The 24049-nt window shown below is 54.5% G+C and overlaps 3 protein-coding genes across 3 annotated transcripts; 2 read left to right on the plus strand and 1 right to left on the minus strand.

Moving 5' to 3' along the window:
* Positions 1-33: 33 nt before the first annotated feature.
* On the plus strand, positions 34-11522 carry NLRP13 (NLR family pyrin domain containing 13). Its single transcript, XM_056137213.1, has 7 exons — positions 34-337; positions 1410-1517; positions 4754-6338; positions 7791-7958; positions 8829-8996; positions 9113-9295; positions 11425-11522. Coding segments are annotated over exons 1-7 (2517 nt in total). The 3' UTR covers positions 11426-11522.
* A 120-nt stretch (positions 11523-11642) lies between these two features.
* Positions 11643-13914, plus strand: LOC130044480 (NACHT, LRR and PYD domains-containing protein 13-like). The gene is made up of 3 exons (XM_056137214.1): positions 11643-11854; positions 12955-13125; positions 13768-13914. The coding sequence occupies exons 1-3, from the start codon at positions 11643-11645 to the stop codon at positions 13889-13891; spliced, it is 507 nt and encodes a 168-aa protein (XP_055993189.1). The 3' UTR covers positions 13892-13914.
* Positions 13915-16352: 2438 nt separating this feature from the next.
* On the minus strand, positions 16353-18293 carry LOC130044481 (ret finger protein-like 4A). The gene is made up of 2 exons (XM_056137215.1): positions 18011-18293; positions 16353-16987 (listed from the first exon to the last, which is right to left on the minus strand). The coding sequence occupies exons 1-2, from the start codon at positions 18291-18293 to the stop codon at positions 16407-16409; spliced, it is 864 nt and encodes a 287-aa protein (XP_055993190.1). The 3' UTR covers positions 16353-16406.
* Positions 18294-24049: the final 5756 nt, after the last annotated feature.

A 24049-nucleotide genomic window follows, 5' to 3' on the forward strand; every position in this document is an offset into this window, starting at 1 on the left:
TAGTGAAGCTGCATTGTGGCAAGCCCGGCCAGGATGAGTGGCCCTGTGGTGTCTGAAGACACAGCGGGCACTGCCCGGGACCAGCTGCAGTGTCTTCTGGAAGGTCTGGACCAGTACCAGCTGGAGGAGCTCGTGCTACGCCTGCAGTGCCCAGAGTTGCTACAGCGGCCGCCCCCAGCCCTGCCCTGGGTGGCCCTGAGGGGCAGCAATACAGCAGAGCTGGTGAGCCTGCTGCTGAAGCACTTCCCGGGGGGCACGTGGCAAGAAGTGCTTGCCCCCATCTTCCAGCACCTGAGCCTGCCCTTCCCCAGAAAGGCAGCTGGAACAGCCGTGATTGGTGAGCAGGCGGGGTGCAGCCTGAGAGAGACAGAACAGGGGTGGTACCTGCCTAGCAAATGGCTGAGCCCAGTTCCATCCCTGACACCACATGGGGTCCCTGAGCAGAGCCAAGAGTGAGCCCAGAGCACCACTGGTTGTGGCCAAAAAGCAAAACAAAACCGAGTTTGGGCTCTGGCCAGCTCATCTGTCCTGGGGCTGTGTGAGCGCTGGAGGTCTGCAATGCAGGGACAGGAAAGGGGGCATGACCAGGGCAGCGTCAGCCACTCTGGGCTGTCCCCTTAAAACATCTCCCCTTGGGGTCTTTGCCACAGACCCTGGAGCTGGGAGCTGACCCTGGTTCTGCAGGCGGGTCTGTTGACTCTGGGATGCAGGACACAGTGTCCCAGGAGACTGTGGCCCAGAGTTCTCCTAGGCCCCCTGCCATGAGGGCGAGTCTCATGGATGTGGCCGAGAGGCAGACAGGCACCTGGCATCAGGCCTCGGCTCCCAGGGCTGAACCTCCCTCTGTGGGCTACCCTGCAGAGGCTGCTGGAACCGCCCAGCATGGCTGGAGTCAGAACCTGCTTCATGCGCTTCTGTTCAGGGGCATTTCAGGGTGTGTTATGTGCCACCAGTGTGGCATGTGCTAGGGGTCAGTGTGTGACAGCTGGGCAGGGACCATGACACCTAAACCCCAGGGGCACTCTGTAGTGTGGTGTGGGGGAAGCTGAGGGTGTGCCTTGGGTCCTGCTGAGAAACGATGCTGGAGCAGAGACTAGGAGGAATGTGAGGGGCCCTGTGGTCCCCCCAGAAAACATTGGGGGGAGAGGTCAGGGGAGGGAGGAGAGCAGAGCTGGGCCCCACAGCCTGGGGCCAGCCTGGGTTCAGCACGTAGTGGGGCTTTTCAGAGTCTTGAACTGCCAGAGTTGGGGAGTAGCCAGAGTTGGGGTACAGGCCTGAGGAGTAGCTCTAGACTCTGCAGCTTGTTGGAGCAATAATAACCAGTGCTAGGGAACTCCCCCTCCCAGCAGCCCACCCCCACCTCCCCACACAGGGTTCCCCATCTCCTTATCCCACCTCATCAATTTCAGAGCCCGCACAGGGGCAGGAACCTCAAGACCCACTGAAGGAAGCATCAGGGCTGCAAGAATACCAAGACATAGTGCAAGAGGACCCTGAAATGCCAGAAGAAGAAAAAGGTTTGGAGGCGCCTCCCTAGGAAGTTCATGTTTCTGAGGGGAGGGGGTCCATCTCTGGGGGTGCTCAGAGGTGTGCTTCCACATGGATGTTTGTCCTCAGAGCTCAGCACCTGCTGTTGTGTTAGTTGTAAAACACCATCATGGAACAAGCTGAGGTAGATTTTTGATGTTGTTGTTGTTTTCTGGTTTGGGCCACACCTGACTATACTCAGGGGTTCCTCCTGGCTCTGCACTCAGCGATCACTCCTGGAGGTCTCAGGAGACCATATGAGATGCTGGGGATGGAACCTGGGTTGTCTTTGAGGAAGGTAAGCACCTTATCGCTGTACTATCACCCTGGCCTCAGTGGTTTGTGTTTTTTGGGGGCAGGGGTCATCCTTCATCTCCCTCACTCAACCCTCCACCTTCCCTCTGTGAACCACCCTTTGTACTTGCAGTCTGAGGATGAGGACACCTTTGTTTAGTCTTGTCAGCTTCTTTTGGTTGATCCCTTCCTGTCCATTAAATTCCAGGCATTTCTGGTGGGGCAGAATCCCCTCCGATCCCCCATTCTTTTTAAAAAAAAATTTTTTTTATGTAGGAGTACTGCTATTTATTCAGCCACTGATTAGCTGATTGAATTGTGCATGAACTCCACCTTACTTTTTTTTCATTTTTTATAATTTTATTTATTGTATCACCATGAGAGCAGTTACAAAGCTTTCGGGTCTAAGTCTCGGTCATACAATGAAACACCCGTACCTTCACCAGTGCCCATTCTCCACCATCAAAAACCCCAGTATACCCCCGTCCCACACCCTTCCCCTACCTGTGGGGCAGATGATTTCCACATTACTCTCTCTCTAGTTTGATCACATTCAGTATTTCGACACCAGGCCCACCATTATTATTTGAGATTTTACCCCAACACTCAGATCTGCTGAAAAGGCAACAGTAGGCAATTTGTGTTCTATTGCTGGTTATGAATAACATATGATGTCGCATGGCTGTAGTAGGGCCATGTGATTTTGAAATTCTGAAATTTTAACACTTAAATCTGGAGGGATTTCTGCCAAAAGCCACTGGGTTTTGAGATTTGTTTCTGAGTCTCTGGGATCATGGCCGTTAAGCAGCTTGATCAGGAGCCAAAGAGGCCATTCGTGGGCGGCGACTCAGGGTCTCATTGGGGTGAGGAGGACAGGACCAACTCCACCCCCATCCCATGAGGCCCTGCGTGTCTCATCACTGGGGGCCCAAACCTGACTGTCCAGTGGCCTCTGAAGGATGGCGACCACTGGGCCGCCAGGGGGAACAGGCCAAGGCACGAAACCTATTCCCACCTGGGTTGGCCTGGCACCAGTAACCTACTGCAGGGACCGGACGCATTTCTGCCAAAAGCTGCTGGGTTTCAAGATTTGTTTCTGAGTCTCTGGGATCATGGCCATTAAGCAGTTCAATCAGGAACCAGAGAGGCCATGCCTCCAATTATATAGCTGAGCCAGAGGTGGTTTGTGGATGTGTTTCCCACATACCTAACTTTTGGCCGTTTACTTCCTTGGTAAACTTTGCCCCAAGTTTTTGGGGTCTGGCCAAAGGCACAGCAGCAATTTTGGAGTATCTGGAAGTCTGAAGGCGCCATCAGGCTGCTGATATGCTCACCTTACAGGTACAGATTGACCTGCTGGCGGCACCATACCCCCAAAAAAATTTTTAATGAAACACCGTGAGATAGAATTACAGACTTACACACTTTTGTGATTACATTTCAGTCACACAGTGGCTGAATACCCATCCCTTCATCAGTGCCCATTCTTCTCCACCAATGTTCTCAGTATCCCTCCTGCCACCCCCTCACTCTATCCCCCTCCTGCCTCTGTGGCAGGTACATTCTCTCTCTCTCTCTCTCTCTCTCTCTCTCTCTCTCTCTCTCTCTCTCTCTCTCTCTCTCTCTCCCCCTCTCCTTTTGGGTGTTATGGTTTGCAGTTCAGGTAGTATATGCCGCCCCCCATTCTTACGAAGGTGATAGGCCTTTATTTTCTGGGGCTGTCTAGAGTCCCATGGTGCAGATGAATCAACACAGACACACAGTCTGGTCCACAAACACCTGACGCCCAACTCTTGGCTGCTGTAAGTAATAATACAATAAACCCCACGGAGCTTCTGCCCGTCCAGACATGTTTTGATCCTCTGGGTAATATTTCAGGGGTGGGGTTGTCACAGCAGAGTTGTGAGCTTCTGGGTTCTTGTGGACCATGACTCCGAACAGCATGCGACCACTAGATGTCATTGGTGAGACAGCTCTTAGCCACAGCCGCTGGGCTGTAGCCCCAAACCTGTACTTATATACTTTACATATCCCCGCCCCTTAGCTAGTATTGTTTTCTGATTGGCTAAGATTTATGTAAATAAGCATTGAAACCCGGACAATCTGATTGGTTACAAACCACCAATCAGATCACCTATATAAATGACCAATTAGGGGGTCTTAATTTTTTTTTTGATCCCACCTTCCACATATCCATTATAACAAAATCACCAGCTCCTGTGATAAAGTACCTGTGATTGATACATGTTTGGAGAAATCGCTGCATCTTCTCTGTAAGGGTGCCGTCAGTAGGCAAAACTCATCCCCCGAGGCATTGGGACAATTTAAATACTGTAATGAATGATCTGGGGCCAGAGCTATAGTACAGTGGGTTGGCCTACCTGGGCTAGGTCCCTGGCATCCCCTATGGTCTCATAAGCACCATCCTGAAGGCAGAGCCAGAAGTAACCCCTGTGCACAGAGTTCCCCTTGGCCCTGACGCAGTCCACTCCTCAATGACATCGTGAAGTCAGGCAGAAGCTGTTACTGATCTTGCCTCTCCTGACAGCAGTGTGATCTCTCTTACTCCATCGGGGTCTTTATATTTGTGTCCACCCAACTCTACCTTTTAGGGAAGGAATTGGGCCATACCCTGTGGTGCTCAGGGCTTACTCCTGGCTTTTCTGTGCTCAGGGATCACTCCTGTTGGGGCCCAGGGAACCATATGGGGCTCGAGCCTGGCTCAACTGTATGGCAGGCAATGCCCTCCCCCTGTACGGTCGTGCCAGCCCTCAGCTCTTTGCCTTTTACCACCCTATCAGCCCATGTCTGCCCTACCCATAGAAAGATGTCTGCAGCAGCGCTGGCCCATCTCGGGGACAACTTCCATGGGGGCTTCCTAGGACCTTTCTCAGTGCTGGACTTCTGCTGACCACTCTCCCTTCCATTCCAGCCCACTGGCGGTGCTACCGAGAGAGGATGAAGGCAAACATACTACGCATGTGGGCCCATGTACCCTGGCCCGAGGACCATATACATCTCCTCCACGTGACCACACTGGAGCACCAAGAGCTGGAGCGTGTCCTGTGCCCTCATGGGGCTGACGTGAGGCCCCTCACGGTCGTCCTGGAGGGCAGTGCAGGGGTGGGCAAAACCACAGTGGCGGCCAAGTTGGCACTGCACTGGGCAGAGGGCATGCTGTTCCATCACTACTTCTCCTTCGTCTCCTACATCAGCTGCCACCAGGTGAACGAGATGGGGGACACCTGCCTGGCCGACCTGCTCTCCCTCCACTGGTCATCTGATCCCCGGTTCCTGATGCAGAAATTTCTGAGCCACCCCTGGCAGCTGCTATTTATTGTTGATGGGATTGAGGAGCTGCAGGTGCCCCGCAGAGAGGCTGAGAGCCCACCCGCTGCAGACTGGTTCCAGAGACTGCCAGCCACCCAGGTGCTCCTCAGCTTGCTGAAGAGAAAGGCCCTGCCCACGGCCACCCTCCTGGTCACGAGCAGGGCTCAAAGGCGCCCAGCTCTATATCGCCTGCTACGGCAGCCGAGCTTCGTCACCCTCCGCGGCTTCTCCGAGGACGACCAGGAGGAGTATTTCCTTAGATTCTTTGGGGACCAGGACATGGCCAGGGAAACCATGCAGTGGCTGCGAGCCACGGGAACGTGGCTTCCTGCTTGCTGCGCCCCACTGATGTGTTGGGTGGTGGGCACCTGCCTCAAGCAGCAGCGTGCAGCAAACCCCAGCTTCCAGTTGAGGGCCCAGAGCCCCACCGCACTGTATGCCGGCTTCTTCTCCAGCCTGATCTCCGCAGAGCCAGGCCTGCAGGGTGTGGGGATACATGAGCAATGGGGTGCCCTGTGCCGGCTTGCCGCCAAGGGGATGTGGCAGTCAACGGGCACATTCCCGAAGCAGATGGAGGGCAGCGGGGCCCTGACAGCGCCCTTCATCCAAGCCCTGCTCAGGCTGAACATCCTCCAGACAGTGGCCAGCTGTAAGGACTGCGTGACCTTCATCCACCCGAGTTTCCAGGCATTCTTTGGGGCCCTGTTCTATATGCTCAGGGGGGCACTTGGCTGCCTGGGTGGGCTCACAAAGCCTCAGGAGCTGCACATGTTCCTCAGCGCGGCGCTGGCTGATAGAGCCACCCACTGGGAGCAGATGGTCATTTTCTTCTTCGGCCTTCTGCACAGAGATGTGGCAAGGGAGCTGGAGGGCATACTGCCGGCTTCCATGGCTTCTGCCACCACCTTGGACCAGTTACTGGAGTGGGCCGAGGGGCTGGAGACACTGCCGCTGATCCCTGTGGGGCACGTGCTCCTCTTCCAGTGTCTGCACGAGGTGCAGGAGGCCAGCACGGTGCAGCAGGTTCTGAGTCACCTCCGGGAAGCCCACGTGGATGTGTGTGGGAACTGGCAGCTCCGAGATGCTGCATTCTGCCTGCGGAATTGCCGAAACTTGCAAAAGTTGCGGCTCTCCCTCTCTGGCCTCCTCCCAGCCACGGAAGTAGCTTCTGGTGGGAAGACCCCGGAGTGAGTCCAGATCGTCCTTCCCTCCCGCTACCCCATCTGCATATCCGTCCCAGGGTCCTCTGTGCACGCATGGCACACTGTGGGGATCAGAGGTGCTAGGTCCTTCCAGGTTGACCAAACGTGCCAGTCTGTCTGCACGTTCCCTTTGGCAGCTTCCCTGGCACTTTGGTAGAGGGGCTCTCCCTTCTCCGGCACACATGAACAAGGCCTGTGTGCCAGGCCAATGCCCAAAGTTCTGCCAGGAGAGAAGCAAGAGGAACCTCCTGCTATTCCTTGGGGAGGAAATGGAAAGAGAAGTGAGCCCTCATGCCAACAGTGTGCCTCTGCGGCCAGCCCGCCTCCCGCAGAGCTCCGCCCTTTAAGGCTTCCAGAAATTTTGCCAGTTTGGGGTCTGTGTCCTATCAGCAGGACTCAGGGGTTGTTCTCAACTCTGTGCTCAGGAGTGACCCTTGGCCATGCCTAGGGGCACAAGTGGTACAGGGATTTGAATCCGTGGGTCTGCTGGCAACTGCCACAGGCAAGCGCCTTATCTCCTGTACTGCCTCCCGTCCAGTCCCCAGAGTTCTGGATCTTTGTTTTGTTCTGAGGTCTCACCTGGCAATGCTTAGGAGTTACTCCTGGCTGTGCTCTGGGGACCCAATGGGGTGCCAGAGATGGAGACTGGATTGGCCGTGTGCAAGGCAAGCGCCCTCCCCACTGTCCTGTCCCTCCAGGCCCAGTGCTAGATCTTGAGTGCAGCTCCAAATCCATCCGTTGGTAGGGTTAGCGGTGACAATGATATCTTCAAGCTTGTTCTGATGACTTGGTTCCATTTAGTCCTGGAAGAAGACTCCAGCAGTACTTGGTGTGTGTGTGTGTGTGTGTGTGTGTGTGTGTGTGTGTATTTGGGGGAGTTGGGGTACCACAATATTGCTGTGTCACATCTGTTGCCATTACAAAGACCATTGACAGTGTCGAAGCAAACCAGGGTCAGCCACATTTGAAACAAGAACCTTAACCCCTGCACTATGTCTCTGCCCAAGACAATTTTGTGGGGAACGGGGTGGTTAGGTCATACCTGGTGCTGTTCAGGGATCACTCCTGGAAGGGCTCAGGGTCTGAATCAGGGATCAGCTGTGTTTGCGATGAGCACCTTGACCCACAGCCTCTCCCGCTCTCTCGCCCTGTGCTGGAGGCCTTGTGACAGCTGTATGCTGCGCTCGGGCCATGTCAACACTGGTTTCTGCAGTGGGGCAGGGACAGGGAGTGTCTGGCCAGCTACTCACACTCCCGCTTCCCTCTGAGGAGAGCTGGGCAGGAGGATGCGGATGAAGATGTCCGAGTGCCAAGAATTGTGTCCTCTGGGCTCCCCCAGGCACAGCTGCCCTACAGGCATTGGCTGTTCCCACCTCCCGGGGCCCCAGTGATGCTGAGGGCAATTGGGGCAGCTCCAGGCCTCCTCTCTCTCCCCAGGGGAAAGGTGGCTTCTTCCAAGATACGTCAGTGGCAGGACATCTGCTCTGTGTTCAGCTATGGCAACGTGCACGCGCTGGACCTGAGTAACAGCACCCTCAACATTCTGATGATGAGGAAACTCTGCAGAGAACTGCGGAACCCGCGGTGCAAGCTCCGACAGCTGACGTGAGCACGGCCCTCAGCTGCACGGGCACAGGTGTCCCTGGCCGAGTCCAGTGAGCCCCGGTGGCTCAGAGCCTAACTCTGGTGGCCTTGGCTAGGTGCTCTGGTATCCAGATGACTGATTCAGTCTGTCACTGTTCACAGTCCAGGATCAGATGAGGCAGTGGACAGAGAGGGAAGCAGACAGTGAGGGTCGTCCAGAGATCAACAGGGGAGCAGCTGACAACCTTCTTTACACACCCCCTCCTCTGACCCCTCATCCCCCCTGCTCCACCCAGAACCCCTCTTCTACCTGCTCTGCCTCTCCCTTCCTCCCTTTCTTGCTCCTTCCTTCCCTGCACCCCTCCTTCCCTCTGCTCCTCCTCTCTTTCCTCTCTCTCCTTTAGTTCCCTCTCCCACAACCCCTTTCCCTTCCCTTCTCCGTCTCCCCTCTTCCCTCAGTTTACTCCTCAGGGTAAGGAGAACCATTTTCAAGAGAGTTGCTCTCCTCAAGCCTCTGAGAATCGAGTGTGTGTGTGTGTGTGTGTGTGTGTGTGTGTGTGTGTAGGGGTGTTACCTCCTTGGAAATGGGGGATCCCAGAGCCCCTTCGATAGCTGGGCAGGTGAGTCCTTACTGACAGGTGGGCATGGGGGATGGGCACGGAAGGAGAGGTAGACTCGGGCTACAGACCAGCATGCAGTCAGGAACTCTTGGTCTCCAGTTTAGATTCCCACTTCCAGGCTCAGTGCCCTGCCTCTGGCTCCTAGTAGAGCTTTTCATCCTCTGGTCCTGGGGTGACTATGTGGTGAGTATGCAAACATGTGCCTGGCTGCAGGTAAGTTTAGGGGCAGGGCAGGGATGGATTCTCCAGTCCACCCACTGCTGCCCGGCAGGTGCCGCTCTGTGGAGCCACGGCGGGTGCTGCAGGAGCTGCCTGCGGTCCTTCATGGCAACAGCAGGCTCACACACCTCGACCTGAGTGCCAACGACCTAGGGGTCATTGTGTCCACTGTCATCTTTAAGACCCTGCGGCACCCTGCCTGCCAGCTCCGGTCTCTGCGGTGAGTGTGGGGGGTCTGCAGGTGTGCCCCGGGGATCTTCAGGGGGACCCCTCCAGAAGACGTTGACCTGGGGGTCAGGGTGGTGAAGCTGCAGGTGTCACTGCCTTGTCCCCCAGGCTGGAGTCCTGCCATCTCCCAGCACCTGCCTGCAGGAAACTTTTCCTGGCCCTGGGCCAAAACACGAGCCTGACCTTCCTCAGCCTGGGGGACAATGACCTGGCCCCCCTGCAGAACACAGCTCCACCAGCACCCCCCAAGGACATCCTGTGTCCCCTGCAGCACCCCCTGAGGAAGCTCTGGTGAGATCCCGTGGTCCCAGTGCCCTGTGACAGGCTGGAGGGGTGGGGTTGGGGTGTGAGGCAGGGAGGTTCCTGATGTACAGCTGAACCTCCATGCTTTTTTTCCTCCAAGAGTTACTTTTTAGGAGTTTCCTGGGGCCAGAGAGGTAGTACAGTGGGTAGGGCACTTGCCTCACACGCAGCCAACCTAGATTCCATCCCCAGCACTCTATATACTCCCCTGAACCCCAGCAGCAATGCCAAGGATCCCCCTTCTCATCTACTGCTATGGCGCTGAGGACTGCACCACCTGGCTGTGGGGGCAGGGGGGCAAGAACTGCCCATGCACTGAGGACCTGGTCTCTGCAGTCAAGCCTGGGCTTGGCACGCAGGAGACCCTAAGGGTTGAACTTGCTGCCCTCACACTTGAGTGTGGCATAGTCCTCAGGTCAGAAGCGTGGGCTCTCTGCTTCCCACCCACCTGGGTCCCAGGGAGGCCGACAGGCATTCTCTGAACCTCCCGCAGTCTGGAGAAATGCAACCTGTCTTCAGACACCTACCAGGGCCTGGCCGCGCTCCTCATCAGCGCCCAGAAGACCACGCACCTGTGCCTGGGGTTCAACCCACTCCGAGACCATGGTGTGCAGCTGCTGTGTGCCTCCCTGTTGCTCCCCGACTGTGCCCTGCAGAGGCTGGAGTATGTCCCTCCCACTGAGCCCCCAGGGTCCCAGACATGGCACTCACACGGCATGGCCATCCCCACGCGACTCAGCAGTGTGGGGAGGCTGAGTCCAAGGCTTCTTTTTCGCTTTATTATAGTTTAAGTCCATAGGAGTGTCCCAGTTTCTGGGATTGATGGACAAATGTACTACCCAGCCCTGCCATTGATACACTACGACCCTCACCCCATCCCCGTGTACCTTCGGTTTTTTGGTGTTTTTTTGAGTCACACCTGGCGATGCTCAAGGGTTACTCCTGGCTCATGCACTCAGCTCATGCACTCAGGAATTATTCCCTGGCAGTGCTCAGGGACCATATAGGATGCTGGGAATCGAACCTGGGTCGGTCGCGTGCAAGGCAAACACCCTACCCACTGTGCTATCATTCCAGCCCCGTGTGCCTTCGGTCTGATCTTACTCCCTGTCTTCCCAGCTATTGGCCCACTCTTGTTTCAGTGTGCCTTCCCCAACTCCTCCCTGGCACTCTTGGGTCTGGAGTCCCAAGTCCAGATCATTATTCTCTGTATTGTTCACACCCTTTTTTTTGGAGGGGGGGGCACCCAGGTGATGCTCAATTATTAGTCCTGGCTTTGCACTCAGGAATCACTCCTGGTGGGCTCAGATGACCATATGGGATGCCAGGGATCTAACCCGGGCCAACTGTATGTCAGGAAAAACCCTACCCACTGTGTTCTCCAGCCCTGGCCCAACACCTTGCCTCTCTGAACACCCCAGATACATGAGAACAGCTGGTATATTCCCTCCCTCTTCACTCAGCATGCTCCCCCTACCCTACTCACACTGCCATACACTGAATAAGTCTATCTTGTCTTATGGCCACACAGTGTCCCTGTGCGTGGACACACATCTCCATTCCTCTCGCTTGGCATGTGGGTGGCTTCTACATTCTGCTTATTTCACTTGTCTGGGCACTTAAAAAAAATTCAACCATCACCTTATTGCAAAGATTTGTCCTAGGGCTGGAAAGACAGCAGGTTAAGGTGTTTGCCTAGCATGCGGTGACCTGGACTAGAGTCCCCGCATCTCAGAGAGTTTCCCAGCACCACCAGGAGAGAACCCTGAGTTGAGCCAAGAGTAACACCTGAAAATTGCTGGGTGTCACCCAAAACTAGAAACTAAACCAAAAAAGACTTGGCATAAAATCTGCAGGGAGTGCAAGTGAACAAGTGTGCGGTGGACGGGGTGTGCATGGCCCAAGTGTGGGCGGGGTGTGTGTGGCCCGAGTGGGGACCAGGTGTGTGGCTTGAGTGTGGATGGAGTGTGCCCGGTTGATGTGGGTGGGACAGGCCCACGGAACCTCAGGGAATGGTGTGGCAGCAGGTTCCAGACTGTCTGGGTGGGCTTGCCAAAGGGGCTGGGGCCTGCTGGCCAGGATCCTCCCTGAACACCATGTGCCTTTCTGACCACCAGACTCTGGTTTTGCCAGCTGGGTGCTCCCAGCTGCCGGTACCTGTCCCGCGCACTCCTGCAGACCTGGGCGCTGACCGGCCTGAACCTGCGGAAGAACCACCTGGGGAATAAGGGTGTGAAGGACCTGTGCCCAGCTCTGCGCGGGCCTCACTGCAGGTTGCAGCGGCTAGAGTGAGTGTCTGCAAGATCGGGAGGGGCGCAGGTGGATGGGGAACAGAATGGGGAGGGGCCCCAAGGTCTCCTCATGCCTCTCTCACAGCCTGTCGGCTTGCTCCTTCTCGACCCCCGGCTGTGGGGCACTGGCTGCTGCCCTCAGGGACAACCGCAGTCTGCAGGTGCTGGATGTGGGCGAGAACGAGATTGGGGATGGTGGCATGGAAGTCCTGAGCCAGGCGCTGGCGTCAGGCACCTGCACCTTGACTACACTGGGGTGAGTCCCGTCTACCCACAAAACACCATCTCCTCTAGCTGGCAGGGCCAGTGGGAAGGACAGACCAGCTCTGCCCACATGCCCCACCCATACCTGCCTCTGCCTGTACAAACCCTGTCCTGTACACATCAGGTCCCAAAGTTCCACCAGGAGTGAACTCTGAGCGCTGCCAGTAGGACCCCAAACCTCCCACCAAAAAGGAAAGGAAAACAAAAATTTTTTTTGTTTTTTGGTCATTCCCTCTGGGGTTACTCCTGGTTCTGCACTCAGGAATCACCCCTGGTGATGCTTCGGGGACCATGCAGGATGCCTGGGGTGGAACTAAGGTCAGCCATGTGCAAAAAAGAATATTTTTTTTATTTCAACATCCTGAGTTACAAAACTGTTCATAATACAGCTGTTTCAGGCATTCAGTGTTCCAACACCAATCCCACCACCATTGCACCTTCCCATCAGTTACTTTGAATCTTCCCACCACCACCCCATCCTGCCCCTTAGGCAGATGCTATAGTTTATTGAGCTTTTATAGATGAGCCTGAAATGGTTTGTGGGTGTAGCTCCTGCATACCTAACTTTTGGACTTTTCTCAATTTTTGGTTGGGGACAGCCAAAGGCACAGTGGCAATTTTGGGGTATCAGGAAGCCTGAAGGCACCATCAGGCTGCTGATGCACTCGCCCCACATGTACAGGTTGACCTGCTGCACAGCACCGAACCCCTCAAAAAGCACAAATTTTAAAAAGAAGTTTCACATGTTGGAAAATACCCTCCATTTGGGCATGGTGGGGTATGGTGTGAACCTCTTTATTTTTTTTTTTGGCTTTTTGTTTAGAGATGTTCAGGGGTTACTCCTGGCAGTGCTCAGGGTACTGTATGGAATGCCAGGGATCAAACCCGTGTCAACTGTGTGCAAGGCAAACGCCCTCCCCACTGTACTATCGCTCTGGTCCAGTGGCATAAACTTTCTAAGTATGAGCAGGAATATCGGGTATCTTCCTGTCAGGCCTTCACAGTCACATACTTCCTCTGTAGTTTGGAATCGTTTTCTCTCTAGTTTCTCCATTTCCAAGGACATCCTTCATACTCTCTCCCTGGCCCCAGGTTACAGAAATGCCAGCTGACAGCTGCCAGCAGTGAGCACCTCAGCCATCTGCTCAGGAGCAGCAGGAGCCTGGTCAGCCTGAACCTCCTGGGAAATGACTTGCAGCTCCAGGGGGTCAGCATGCTCTGGAAAGCTGTGAAGTCCTCCCAGTGCCCACTCCGCTTGCTCGGGTAATCTATGTCCAACCCCACTGGGGTAATCTGCGTTTGCAATGGGTGGCAAAGCCTGAGTCTGGGTGACCCAGTTTCCCATTTCCTAGAGCAATGCTGGCAGATGAGAACATTCCAGAAACATTAGCATTCATCATCAGAGCCAAAGAAATCGTGCATCAGATAGGGCATTTGCCTTGCATGTGGTGACCCAGGTTTGATCCCCAGAACCCCATATCACCCCTGAGCGTGCCAGGAGTCATCCTGAGCAGAGAGGCAAGAGCAATGCCTGAGCAACACCAGGTGTGGCCAAAAATAAGTTTATCAAGAGTGTGACCAACTGCACTCTGAGGACCCTAGTGGGTGCCAGGGACCGAACCCAGATAAGCTGTATACAAGGCAAGCGCCCTACCTGTTATATGAGCTCTCCAACTTAAAAAACTCAATTAAAAAATGTTAAGACTACTTTTCAGGAGCTCTTCCTAGCTCATCAGAACGCACAGATGAGTTGGGGCCAGTGCTGACTGAGCCGCCCACTCCTGAGCATTCACCCCCTGCCCCTGCTCTGGGGAAAGGGGCTCTGCAGCACCTGCTCCGTGCCCCTGGGGGAGGCTGGAGCTAGGCTGCGTGACCACTGTGTCCCTCGCCCCTCTGTCCCTGCAGACTGGACAGACACTTGCTCCTGGAGGTGGAGAAAGAGCTGAAGGCGCTGCAGAGCAGGGGCTCGGCTCTGAAGATCCAGTGCTGGTGGGATTCCAGTGACCCTGAGGCCAGATGGTGCTGGTGAGCTAGGAGAGGCCAGCTTCTAGGCATTCCACCCGCCCTGCAGGTGTGCTTGTCCCTGCCCTGGGGGAAGGTGGCTTCCAGAAGCTAAGAGCTGTGGGCACAACTTCACACATGACAGTCCTCTCAGCCCCGCTTGGATCTCCAAATTCCTGCATGGGCTTTGCCTTCATTTTCCTCTGCCCCGCTTGGCCCTGTGTTGTTTTTTGTTTTTGTTTTCATTCTTAAGAGAATTCAATAAAGAGCAAAAGAAATGTCTTCAGGAACCATTCTGGCAGACTGGGGAATCCAAATGGGATCAAATCTGGGTGAGCCACATGCAAGGCAAGCACCTTCCTTACCCACTATACTAACACTTCGCACCCCTAAAAACATGATTTTAATGGGGTATTTTTTTGGGGGGGGAGAGTGATGCTCAGGGTCCATATCTGGCTCTGAGTGTAGGGATCGCTTCCAGCTCTGGGCTCAGAGGTCAGACCAGGCAGTGCTGGGATCTGTGTCTTTGCTGTGGCCAGACAAGCACCTTGAGATCTGTGGTCCTCTGGACTCAGGGGTCTAAAGCTCAAAGCACTGACCAACCAGGAATGAGTGGGCAGGCCTGGCTGATTACCTTCAGAGTATATTAGGTGTGACAGGAGAAAATGCTATTTTTGTTTGTTGGGGGCACATCCGCTGGTGCTCAGGGTTTACTCCTGGCTCTGTATTCAGAAATTACTTGGAAGACCATATGGGATGCCACTGCACTATTGCTCCAGCCCCTAGAGATTCCTAATGCTCCAGCTGCCCCCAATTCTGGGCCACCATCCAGGATGAAAACATTAACTGGAAGCCACACAGATGCCTGTGCTCCACGCCCATGCAAGAGACACAGCAGATCTCATGCCCTCGGGTAGCCCACTGATTCCTTGACAGGCAGCTGGAATCCTGCCCTCCCTGAGAGGTGCCCAGCATGTCAAATGCTGTAAGATGTCACCTTCATAGCACAGAGAAGCAAAGGGATGAACAAAATAAAAACCTGAGGCCACAGCAAGAGTACAGCAGGGAAGGTGTTTTCCTTGCTCAGGCTGACCGGGTTTGATCCCCAGTATCCCATATGGTTCCAAGCATCAGGGCATAATTCCTGAGGCAGAGCCAGGAGCAACCCCTGAGCATTGCCAGGTGACCCCAAAATCACAAACAAAACTCTCTGGATCCTAAGAGCAGAATGGGGCTTAGCAGGAGGCTACAGAGGGGACACAGCTGGATTGGCTGGTGGAAGGGACAGAGACCGGTGTGCGGGAGTGTCTGCAGCAGAGCGGAAGCCTGAAAAGGCTCCGAAACTGATAGAATGATATAGAATGACATTCACTGACCCGGATGTTGCATCATACAAGTTGTAAATCCAGTGATTCTATCAAGGGGTTCTTGAAAATAGAAATATGGGGGGGCTGGAGTAATAGTACGGCAGTTGGGATCTGGAGTCTCAGGGTACTTGCTTTGCATGTGGCCTACCCGGGCTCAATCCCTGACATCCCACCTGGTCCCTCCACCCCTGCCAGGAGTGATCCCTTAGTGCAGAAACAGGAATAAGCTCTGAGCCAAAACAAAACAAACAAAACCACCCAGAAACACAGAATCTGTTTTCATCCTTTTAGAAGGGCTGAGCTGGTGTGCTCCCCAGGGTGTTGGCTCCACCTGGATCCTCTTCCTAGTGCCTGGTTCCCCTCTGCCTCTAACCACCGAGGTCCAGGCATCAATGTGGTTGACTGGCTGCTTCTCCTTCTGTGTCTGTTACTTTCTCAGCAACTCCAGAGAAGTTCTTGGAGTGTGCCTATGGCTTCTTAAAACCTTGGTTCTTTTGAATTCCATCTTAGAGCCTTACTTTTCCCTCAGCCCCCCAAAACACATCTGACACATTCATATTTTTTTTGTTTTGTTGCCACACCCCAGACTGCTCAGGATTTTCTCCTGGCCCTGTACTCAGGGATCACTCCTGGCAAGCTCAGGGGACTATATGGGGTGCTGGGGATCAAACCTGGATTGGCTGTGTGCAAGGCTGGCACTTAAGCTGCTCGCTGCACTATCACTTGAACCCTTGGATGCTATTCCTTTTGCAATCAGAAAAACATGCTTGGGGCTGGAGTGAGAGCACAGCGGGGAGGGCACTTTCCTCACATGCAGCTATCTGGGGTTTGATCCCTGGCATCCCACATGGTTCCCCAGCCACTGCTAGGAATGATTCCTGAGTGCAGAGCCAGGAGTAACCCCTGAGCATTGCTGGGAGTGGCCATTCCTCCTCAAAAAAAAAAAAATGCTTATGTTACTGGAAAATGCTTAACATGTTCTGATAGGCAAGTACATTTCAGCCATGTGCACCTGAAAAATATATATGGCCAGAGGGCTCACTTCTATAGTATACAGAACAATAACTCGTGTATGGTGTTAAACCCACATTTTATTTCCTGATAAACTCACATGCGTTCACGTACAAGCAAGGATAGTTCTCCTATGGCTCTGATGCCCGGGTCATTGTCACCAGATCAGCTTCCCAGGCCGGCTGCTGCCTCAGCAAGACCCAGTGTGCCTGGTCCAGGCTTCGGGCAGATTCTCAGGACATTGTTGGGATCCCGCGTCTCATTGGCCAGTGCAAAGAACGGGCGCACCACTTCACCCACGGGCATCTCAGTGAATGTGAAAATGTGGTATTTGTTGCTTAGGTTGAAAAAAGAAATACTACGGAACTCTATCTCCAGGAAGACCCCAATTAGGTGCAACCCAGAGTTCACAAAGAGCTCTTTGGGAGACAGTGAGCAGGCCTGGTACTGCCCAGCCCGCCGGCCCACGGTCCAGAATCCGGCCCGGGTGGAACGCATGGTTCTTGCTCTCAGCCAGGCCGATTCCTGGCACACCCCCACCTCCCAGCCCACGCTGCTGCCCACATCCACCGCCCAGTAATGGCGGCCGGAGCTGAAGGCCGGGAAACCCAGGACGGAGAAGTGATGCTTCAGGCCCTCTGAGCTGCTCCTGTTCTTCTGTCTGAGAGAGCGGCAGCGGACCGTCTTCAGATCTTCAGAAATAAAGAGGCTGGGGTCAGCCATGGAGGCATCCAGGGTCACATCCACTGCAGAAGTGACAGGAAGGGGATGGGAATGAGACCCCGTGGCGATGCCCCCGTTCCTACCACTTACTCCTGGGATTCTGCTACACCCAAAAGCAGGCTTTTAGGGTTACACGGAGTTTTAGAGGGTATTAAGGTGAGGCTCCTGTAATCACACAGGTTTTCTCTTGGTAAAGACTATTCTGACACGTGGACACCACTGGGAGTAGTATGGGCTCTGGACACAGTAAGTGGTGCTTTTGCGGAGCACACCATGATTTTGTTTGATGGCTAAAGCAGTTTACCTGCCCTCAAGTGTGAGACAACAGAGTACACAGCTGTTGACTCGGATGCACGAGAGTGAACTTGCCTAGGCCAAGGGCTCCCTGCGCTACCAGACCCGCGCCAGCAGATGTTTGTGCTGTGGAGGGAGTCAGGACTGAGGGACAGGCTCAGGTCTGGGTATGCTTAGGCTGTGCGTGTGTCAGGCTGCCCAGGAAACAGCCACCATGTTTTGGGAGTCCCAGGGTGATTCTGCTAGTTCAGGATGTGGGACCCATCGTGGGAGGTGACAGAGCAGGGGCACTGCATGCCTGTCCTTACCCCCTGTGCCTCACAAGCCCCAATCTTCATTGTGTCTGTAGGGGACCACACCCAGTGGCGCCAAGGACAGCTTCTGCCTCAGTGCTCAGGAGTCCGTGCAGTGCCAGGGTTTGGGCCCGGACCCTTGCATGAAGCATGGCTTCGGTCTGCTAGGCCTGTACTCTAACGTTCTCTTAGGAAACTCTGTTTCGGGGCCACATTTGGTCATCTCAGCGCTGTTCCCGGCAGTACTCGGGTGATAGAAGCTGCACTTGGCAGCTCCCGCACGCAGAGCAAGCCCTGCCCTTGGCGCATCCCCAGAGAACCGTTTAAAAGGAAAGGGCGGGAGGGCAAAGGACACGGGCCAGGCGCTGGCCCTGCACCACACACAGGAGTAACCCCTGAGCGCAGCCACTGTGGCCCCCAGCTCGACAAATCAAGAAGCGAGAACGCGAGATGCCTTACCGTAAAACTTGCTCACGCATGGGTTCATGAGCAGCAGGCTCCCCAGCTGCGGCTGCAGGTTCCGGATGGCTCCCACCAGCCCGTCCAGCTGGCAGTAGGGCACGACCTCGTGCGGCAGCGACACTTGCGCGCAGCCCGGGCACTGGAAGGCGCCGCCGGCCTCGTTCTGCTCAGCACGCAGGCAGTGGATGCAGCACACGTAGCCGCACTTGAACAGCAGCGGCCGCTCCAGATCCTCCCGGCAGCCGCCACACGTGATCGCCTCCTTAAAGTGCTCAGCCATGGCTTGAGGGAAGCAGAGGAGGTCGTCGGAGCGGGGTCCTCCAATCCCAGTGCCCCCTACTGCGGCTGGAGCGGGAGCCCACGGCCCCCCCACCCCCGCACTCCGCCAGGCGCTCTTCTCTCCGTAAGCTCAGCCAGGTGAGCCCTGGGCACCGCCTGAGTGTGGCCAAACACAGAAACAAACACCCACCCCCACCCGAAAAGGGGGTGGAGAGAGGCCCTGGGCTTCACCTGGCCGTGACCCAAAACAAGACAAATGAAGAGTGACTATGGGCAGTACTCTCGGACTGAACCCTGCCTGGCCTGAAGCAGGGCAAACACTCTGTTGTACCCTCACTCCAACCTTTGACTTCACTCTCTCATGTCCCTCACATTTTTTGTTTGAGATACCAAGAACCTGGAGGGGTCCCTAGGAAACATACACCACACGCCCAGAGTCCCCGAATTTCTACGAGCACCCCAGTGCACTCGCCCTTGTGGCCAGTGGGATTACAGAACCCTCTAGTGGAGGCTGGTGCTGGGATGGGTGAGGTAGGAAGAACCCTCTCTCTGCAGCCGGCCCAGCTCTGCTGCATCCCTGGCACCCAGCACGTGTCCCAGTGTGGCCAGAGCGTCCCTGCTGTGTCCCTTGATTCCTGCAAGGATCCTGGCACCCAAGATAAACTTGGCTGAGTGCACAGATGCTTCCCTGGGGCACTCTCCCCTCTGCCACATGGCCCCAGAAGGACTCACCTGGCCTCCACCATGTCCTCCTGTCCTGCCACCAGCCGCCTGCAGCGCTGAGTGCAGGAGACCAGCCCAGCCAAATTCGAACTGCCCACCCACTTCTCAGCCAGCCCCTCCTTGATCCAGATTGAACCAGAAAGATAAAAATCCCATCAACAGCCTCTAAGAACTACTGAATAAGATTAACTACAATCCTATGCAATCCCTAAATCAATGTAATTTCCCTTTTTTGTTTGTTTGCTGTTGGGTTTTTTTGTTTTTTTGTTTTTTTTTTTTTTTGCTTTTTGGGTCACACCCACCCGGTGATGCACAGGGGTTCCTTCTGGCTCTGTACTCAGGAATCACTCCTGGTGGTGCTTGGGGGAACATATGGGATGCCGGGGATTGAACCTGGGTCAGCCTCATGCAAGGCAAATGCCCTACCCGCTGTACTATCGCTCCGGCCCCTACTTTCCCATTTATTATTTTGGGAGGGTACTGCTCTGTTGGGGAATAGTTTTTCCCCAGCCTGCCCGGACACATTGAGCACCAGGTCCAGGCAGACATGGGACAAAGGATGACGGGCTCTCGGAGAAACACCCTCTGAGAGCAGCCAATGGCTGTTCACCTTAATACCAGATAGACACATGTTTTATAGAGGGTCTTGGCTTACAGGTAGGTCCAATTGATGTCGGTGGCCCCCACAGGTGGCTCACATAAGTGGGGAGGAGGGCAGAAACAGTCACTTTTTCCCGACCCCCCCCTCCGCCCCAGGACCCAGGGTTACTGGGTTCTTGCTCGCAAAAAAGGAATTTCAGGAGTAGACAAACAGTGAAGTAAAACAGATTTTATTTGGAGGTGTTTTGAAGGTGTGGAGGGGAAGAGAGAGAAGGAGAGAGAGAGAGAGTAATGCACTCAAGAGAACATGGGCTTCTCCAAGGGCGGAGAGAGTCCCTGCACACATCCCAGCATTAGACACGAAAGCATGAAAGTGCACATCTCAAGAGGGGAGATGTGGGCAACACATGTGCTCGGGTACCACATGTGCTTGGCCACGTGGGCTCAAGCAGCACATGGGCTCAGGCAGTATATGCGCACTCTTCCTTTGTTCAAGGTGGTCTTTATAGGGTTTCTCCAACCTGCCCGCATGTGGGGCTTCTTCCCAGGTAAAAGTCCGTTGCTAAGGATGTTACCAGGGAGTTTGGGAGTGTTGATGGTCTTCTTTGGGCTGAATCACTAAAGTTAAACAAATTAAGGGAGAGGTCCGAGGGAATTCAAGGAATCTCCTTCATGGGGAGGGGTCCAATCTCTTCAGGGTCCACTGTTTAAGGTCTTATTCATATTCACAAAGTGGATCAGCCTTGGAATTTCCCTCCCAGAACTTTTGCTGACCTGTTTTCATTGTCCAAGGTCTTTCCCTATCTATCTGCCTTCACCACAATCACATAAAATTTAGCATTATTGACCTATCACCTCTCCTACTCTGCTTTGCCCGGTCCAGTCCCAATTAAGGGTACATGCTGCAGTTAGGATGACTTGCTAAGCATACCTGACAGTTTCTGTGTCTAGGGCTCATGTGACTAGGAGGTCGAGTGAGGCTCAAGGCCGAACACCTGGTGCTGGCTGACACCTTGTTCTTGCCAACTTTGCCCAGATACTCCCTCTTGCGAGGCTTCACTTCTGGGCCACTTTGCAAGGTCAGGCCTTATCTGCTCCAGTGCCTGTCACCATGCTCCACACTGCTCTGGGTTTATTCCTGACTCTGCGCTCAGGGATCACTCCTTGCGGAGTTCAGGAGACCATAAGGGGTGCTGGTGATTGAGCCTGGGTTGGCCATGTGCAAGGAAGGTAAGCACCCTACCCAGTGTACTATTGTTCCAGTCCAAATATATTTTCAATTTCAGCCTTTTCAGTCTATTCAGATTTGAAGTCACTCTGGAAGCGAGACTAGAAAAGGTTTAGAAAACTGTGAGTTTTGCACCCAGGGGGCCCAGCACCACCCTCCCTGAGCACAGCCAGGAGCAACCCTCTTGCACTGGAGGTGTGCCTCCCCCCAAATAAAATCTAAACAAAATCCAGGAAGAAAGGAATGAAGGAAGGGCTGGAGCCATAGCACAGTGGGTAGGGTGCTTGTCTTGCATGGGCCAACCTGGGTTCAGTGCCTGGCACCCATATGGGCCCCGAGGCACTGCCAGCTGTGAACCATAAACAAAAGAAGTAATGAAGGAGATGATGGCATCTGGAGTGTCACTGAGCTTCCTGCCACATTGAGTCAGCCTCAGGCAGGTGACAATGGAAGTTGAGGAAGTCACTGGATCAAAACCTTTACTCTCTTTGCAAAGCAGCAGAGACTGTCTCTCACATACTCTGATTTTGACCAGGAGTTTCACTGTGGAACTGGAAAGAGATGCCAGTGGGTATAGCGCTTGCTTGCCTTGCACATGGCTGACCTGGGTTCAGTTCCCAGCAGCCCATTTGGCCTCTGATGGGCTGTTCCCATTCAGCACTCCTGAGCCTCTCTAGGAGTGATCCCAAAACACAAAGCCAGGAGTCAGTCCTGAGCACAGGGAGACACTCTCTCCCTCTCCATCTCTCTCTCTCTCTCTCTCTCTCTCTCTTTCTCTACCCCCTCCCTCTTCCCCTCCCCCTTCCCCTCTTCCCTCCCTCTCCTTCTTCCTCCCCACCTTTCTCTCTGCCCAGGTTCAAGGCCACTGGGTGGAGCCATGCATGGCTTGAAATAATCCCTGGCAACAATGATGGGCCTTAGGGTGGGGGTGGGAATCAGCCCCCAGGCACTGTCCTGAGGGCCCCCAAATAAAAACAAACAGATAAGAATGCTGTTTGCCAAACTCAGTCAGGAATGAGAGTTGAGGGAAGGAAGCCTGTTCTTTCCCTCAAACCTTTCCTTGAGTTGTGGCAAAAAGGGAGAGCTTTGGGCAGAAAAGGCAGGGCAGGGAATGTGCTCGCAGTGCTGGAGACTTCCCAGCACCACATAGCCCCCAACCCCACTCCCAGCTTGCCGGAGCACAGCTGAGCGTGGCCCCCAACAAGGACAAAATGAGTCATAGTTGTATTTTGTGGGTACGTCAGCGCAGTGCTCAAGGGCCACCCCTGGGGTGGTGCTGGACTGAACCTGGGACTCCAGTCTCCAGCCCCCTTCCACATCCCGGGATCCCCCACAGACAAACAGGCCAGCCCTCTGCCTCCAGACCTGCAGGGTCCCCTGGGCCTGAGCCCTGCTTGCTGAGAGAATTGCTGAGCACCAGAAGAGCCCCAACATGGTTGATTAAACCTCCACACGTGTCGCTGCAGGCAGAGATCTCTGCGCTCACACAGGACAAATACTGACACGTAAGTGGGTGCCAGGCTTACCGAGGACAGGACAGGGCACTGTCTCGGCAAGGTCAGTGGCAGTTATGGCTCCTGAGTGGTCTGTGGCAGGACAGGCCCCTGGGGCCCCTTGGATATTCCAAGGAGCCGCAGGTGATAACTGCACAAATCTGGGTTCAAGCATGGGACTAGGATGGGGGCACAGGGAGGAGATGGAGTTGGAGGGGCTTCAATGGCAGAAGATGGTCTAACCCGGTCTATGCTGACATCAGCCATGGACAGTCTTTTACCCTCCTCAGGTCTTCTCCCCAAGAGAAGAGCATGTCCGCACCGTCCACATGCTGCCTCAGCAACGGGCACTGACGTGCAGAGGGTCCAGTGGGGTACCAGGGGTGCTGTGGAAACCCTCAGAGTGTGGAAGAAATTTTCTCTACTCACTGGAATCCAGAAGCTTCATCCATGATTCCTCTGCCCAGAGTTTAAAACTTACAATGGGGGCCAGAGAGTACAGGAGGGAAGGCAGTTGTCTAGTATGTGGCCGGCCTGGATTCAATCCCTGGCACCCCACATAGTCCCCTGAACCCACCAAGAGTGATCCCTGAGTGCAGAGCCAGAAGTCTTCCCTGAGCACTGCTGGGTGTTACCCAAAATAACTTCCACTAAGGGGCCAGATTGGCAGGACAGGGATTGGCACTTATCTGGCACATAGCCACCTGAGTTCAATCCCTGGCACCTCATAGAGCCCCTGAGGCCCATGGGAAGTGACCTCTGAACACAGAGCCAGGAGTCAACCCTGAGCACTGCCGGGTATGGCCCTAAAACAAATCCAAATCTTCCTGGGAATGGGAACAGCGTGTGAAACAAGCACGGCTAGTGCCTGGCACACATGGTCCTATAGGCAGTTCCAGGAACCTGCCTGAGAGCCACAGGATATGGCCCCAGCCCCAAATCAACAGACAAAATCTAAGCCATGATTGTGGGTGTAGACACTCTTTCAAGCACATTGGGGCCTCCCTCACCGAGTTCCTAGCTCGGAATTTATCATAATGCATCTCCTCCCAGTGCCTCTAAGGTCCCCACTTTTCTTTTTTTCTTTCTTTTTGCTTTTTGGGTCACACCTGGCAATGTTCAGGGGTTACTCCTGACTCTACACTCAGGAATTACTCCTGGTGGTGCTTGAGGGACCATATGGGATGTCAGGATTTGAACCTGGGTCAGCTACACAAAAGAAAAACTCTGTACCTGTTGCTCTATCACTCAAGCAGGTAGGTTCTGCTTTTCAATGGGGAGATGCAATCCCCAGCAGCACAACCAAATTTTTGTTTCTGGGTCACACCCTGAGATGCTCAGGCTGATTCCTGGTTCTGTGCTCAGAGATCACTTCCCGTGGGGCTGGGGGACCCTGTGGAGTGCTGGGGATCAAAGCTGGGTCAGCCGCGTGCAAGGCGAATGCTTCCCCCACTGCACCCTCTCTGGGGCCCCATGTCTGTTTTCTAACTCGTCTCCATCTCCTCTGGAAATAAGCCATTGTCACATGCACATTTTAATTTCAGGGATGAGTTTAACAACACACCACCCCATCTTACAGCGAACAGGAAGGAGAACTCTGGACCTTGAGCTGAATCAGCAACTCACTGAGTCCTGGAGGAAAGGAGCCCTGACAGCACTGGCTGTGCTTCTGCTGGAGCTAGTACTCCCCGCTGGGCTATCCCAGTCCTTCTC

Source organism: Sorex fumeus, unplaced genomic scaffold (assembly GCF_029834395.1).
Source record: "Sorex fumeus unplaced genomic scaffold, SorFum_2.1 ptg000122l, whole genome shotgun sequence".
Classification (NCBI taxonomy): Eukaryota; Metazoa; Chordata; class Mammalia; order Eulipotyphla; family Soricidae; genus Sorex; species Sorex fumeus.

What these genes read in the sequence shown, in the direction of transcription:
- NLRP13 (XM_056137213.1), top strand. Translation starts at nt 34, where the DNA reads ATGAGTGGCCCTGTGGTGTCTGAAGACACAGCGGGCACTGCCCGGGAC. An exon ending in AGCTGGAACAGCCGTGATTG is followed by an intron (nt 338 to 1,409) that starts GTGAGCAGGCGG and finishes CATCAATTTCAG; the next exon opens with AGCCCGCACAGGGGCAGGAA. An exon ending in TGCAAGCTCCGACAGCTGAC is followed by an intron (nt 7,959 to 8,828) that starts GTGAGCACGGCC and finishes GCTGCCCGGCAG; the next exon opens with GTGCCGCTCTGTGGAGCCAC.
- LOC130044480 (XM_056137214.1), top strand. Translation starts at nt 11,643, where the DNA reads ATGGGGAGGGGCCCCAAGGTCTCCTCATGCCTCTCTCACAGCCTGTCG. An exon ending in TGCACCTTGACTACACTGGG is followed by an intron (nt 11,855 to 12,954) that starts GTGAGTCCCGTC and finishes CCCTGGCCCCAG; the next exon opens with GTTACAGAAATGCCAGCTGA. An exon ending in TGCCCACTCCGCTTGCTCGG is followed by an intron (nt 13,126 to 13,767) that starts GTAATCTATGTC and finishes CTGTCCCTGCAG; the next exon opens with ACTGGACAGACACTTGCTCC.
- LOC130044481 (XM_056137215.1), bottom strand. Translation starts at nt 18,293, where the DNA reads ATGGCTGAGCACTTTAAGGAGGCGATCACGTGTGGCGGCTGCCGGGAG. An exon ending in ATGCGTGAGCAAGTTTTACG is followed by an intron (nt 16,988 to 18,010) that starts GTAAGGCATCTC and finishes TCACTTCTGCAG; the next exon opens with TGGATGTGACCCTGGATGCC.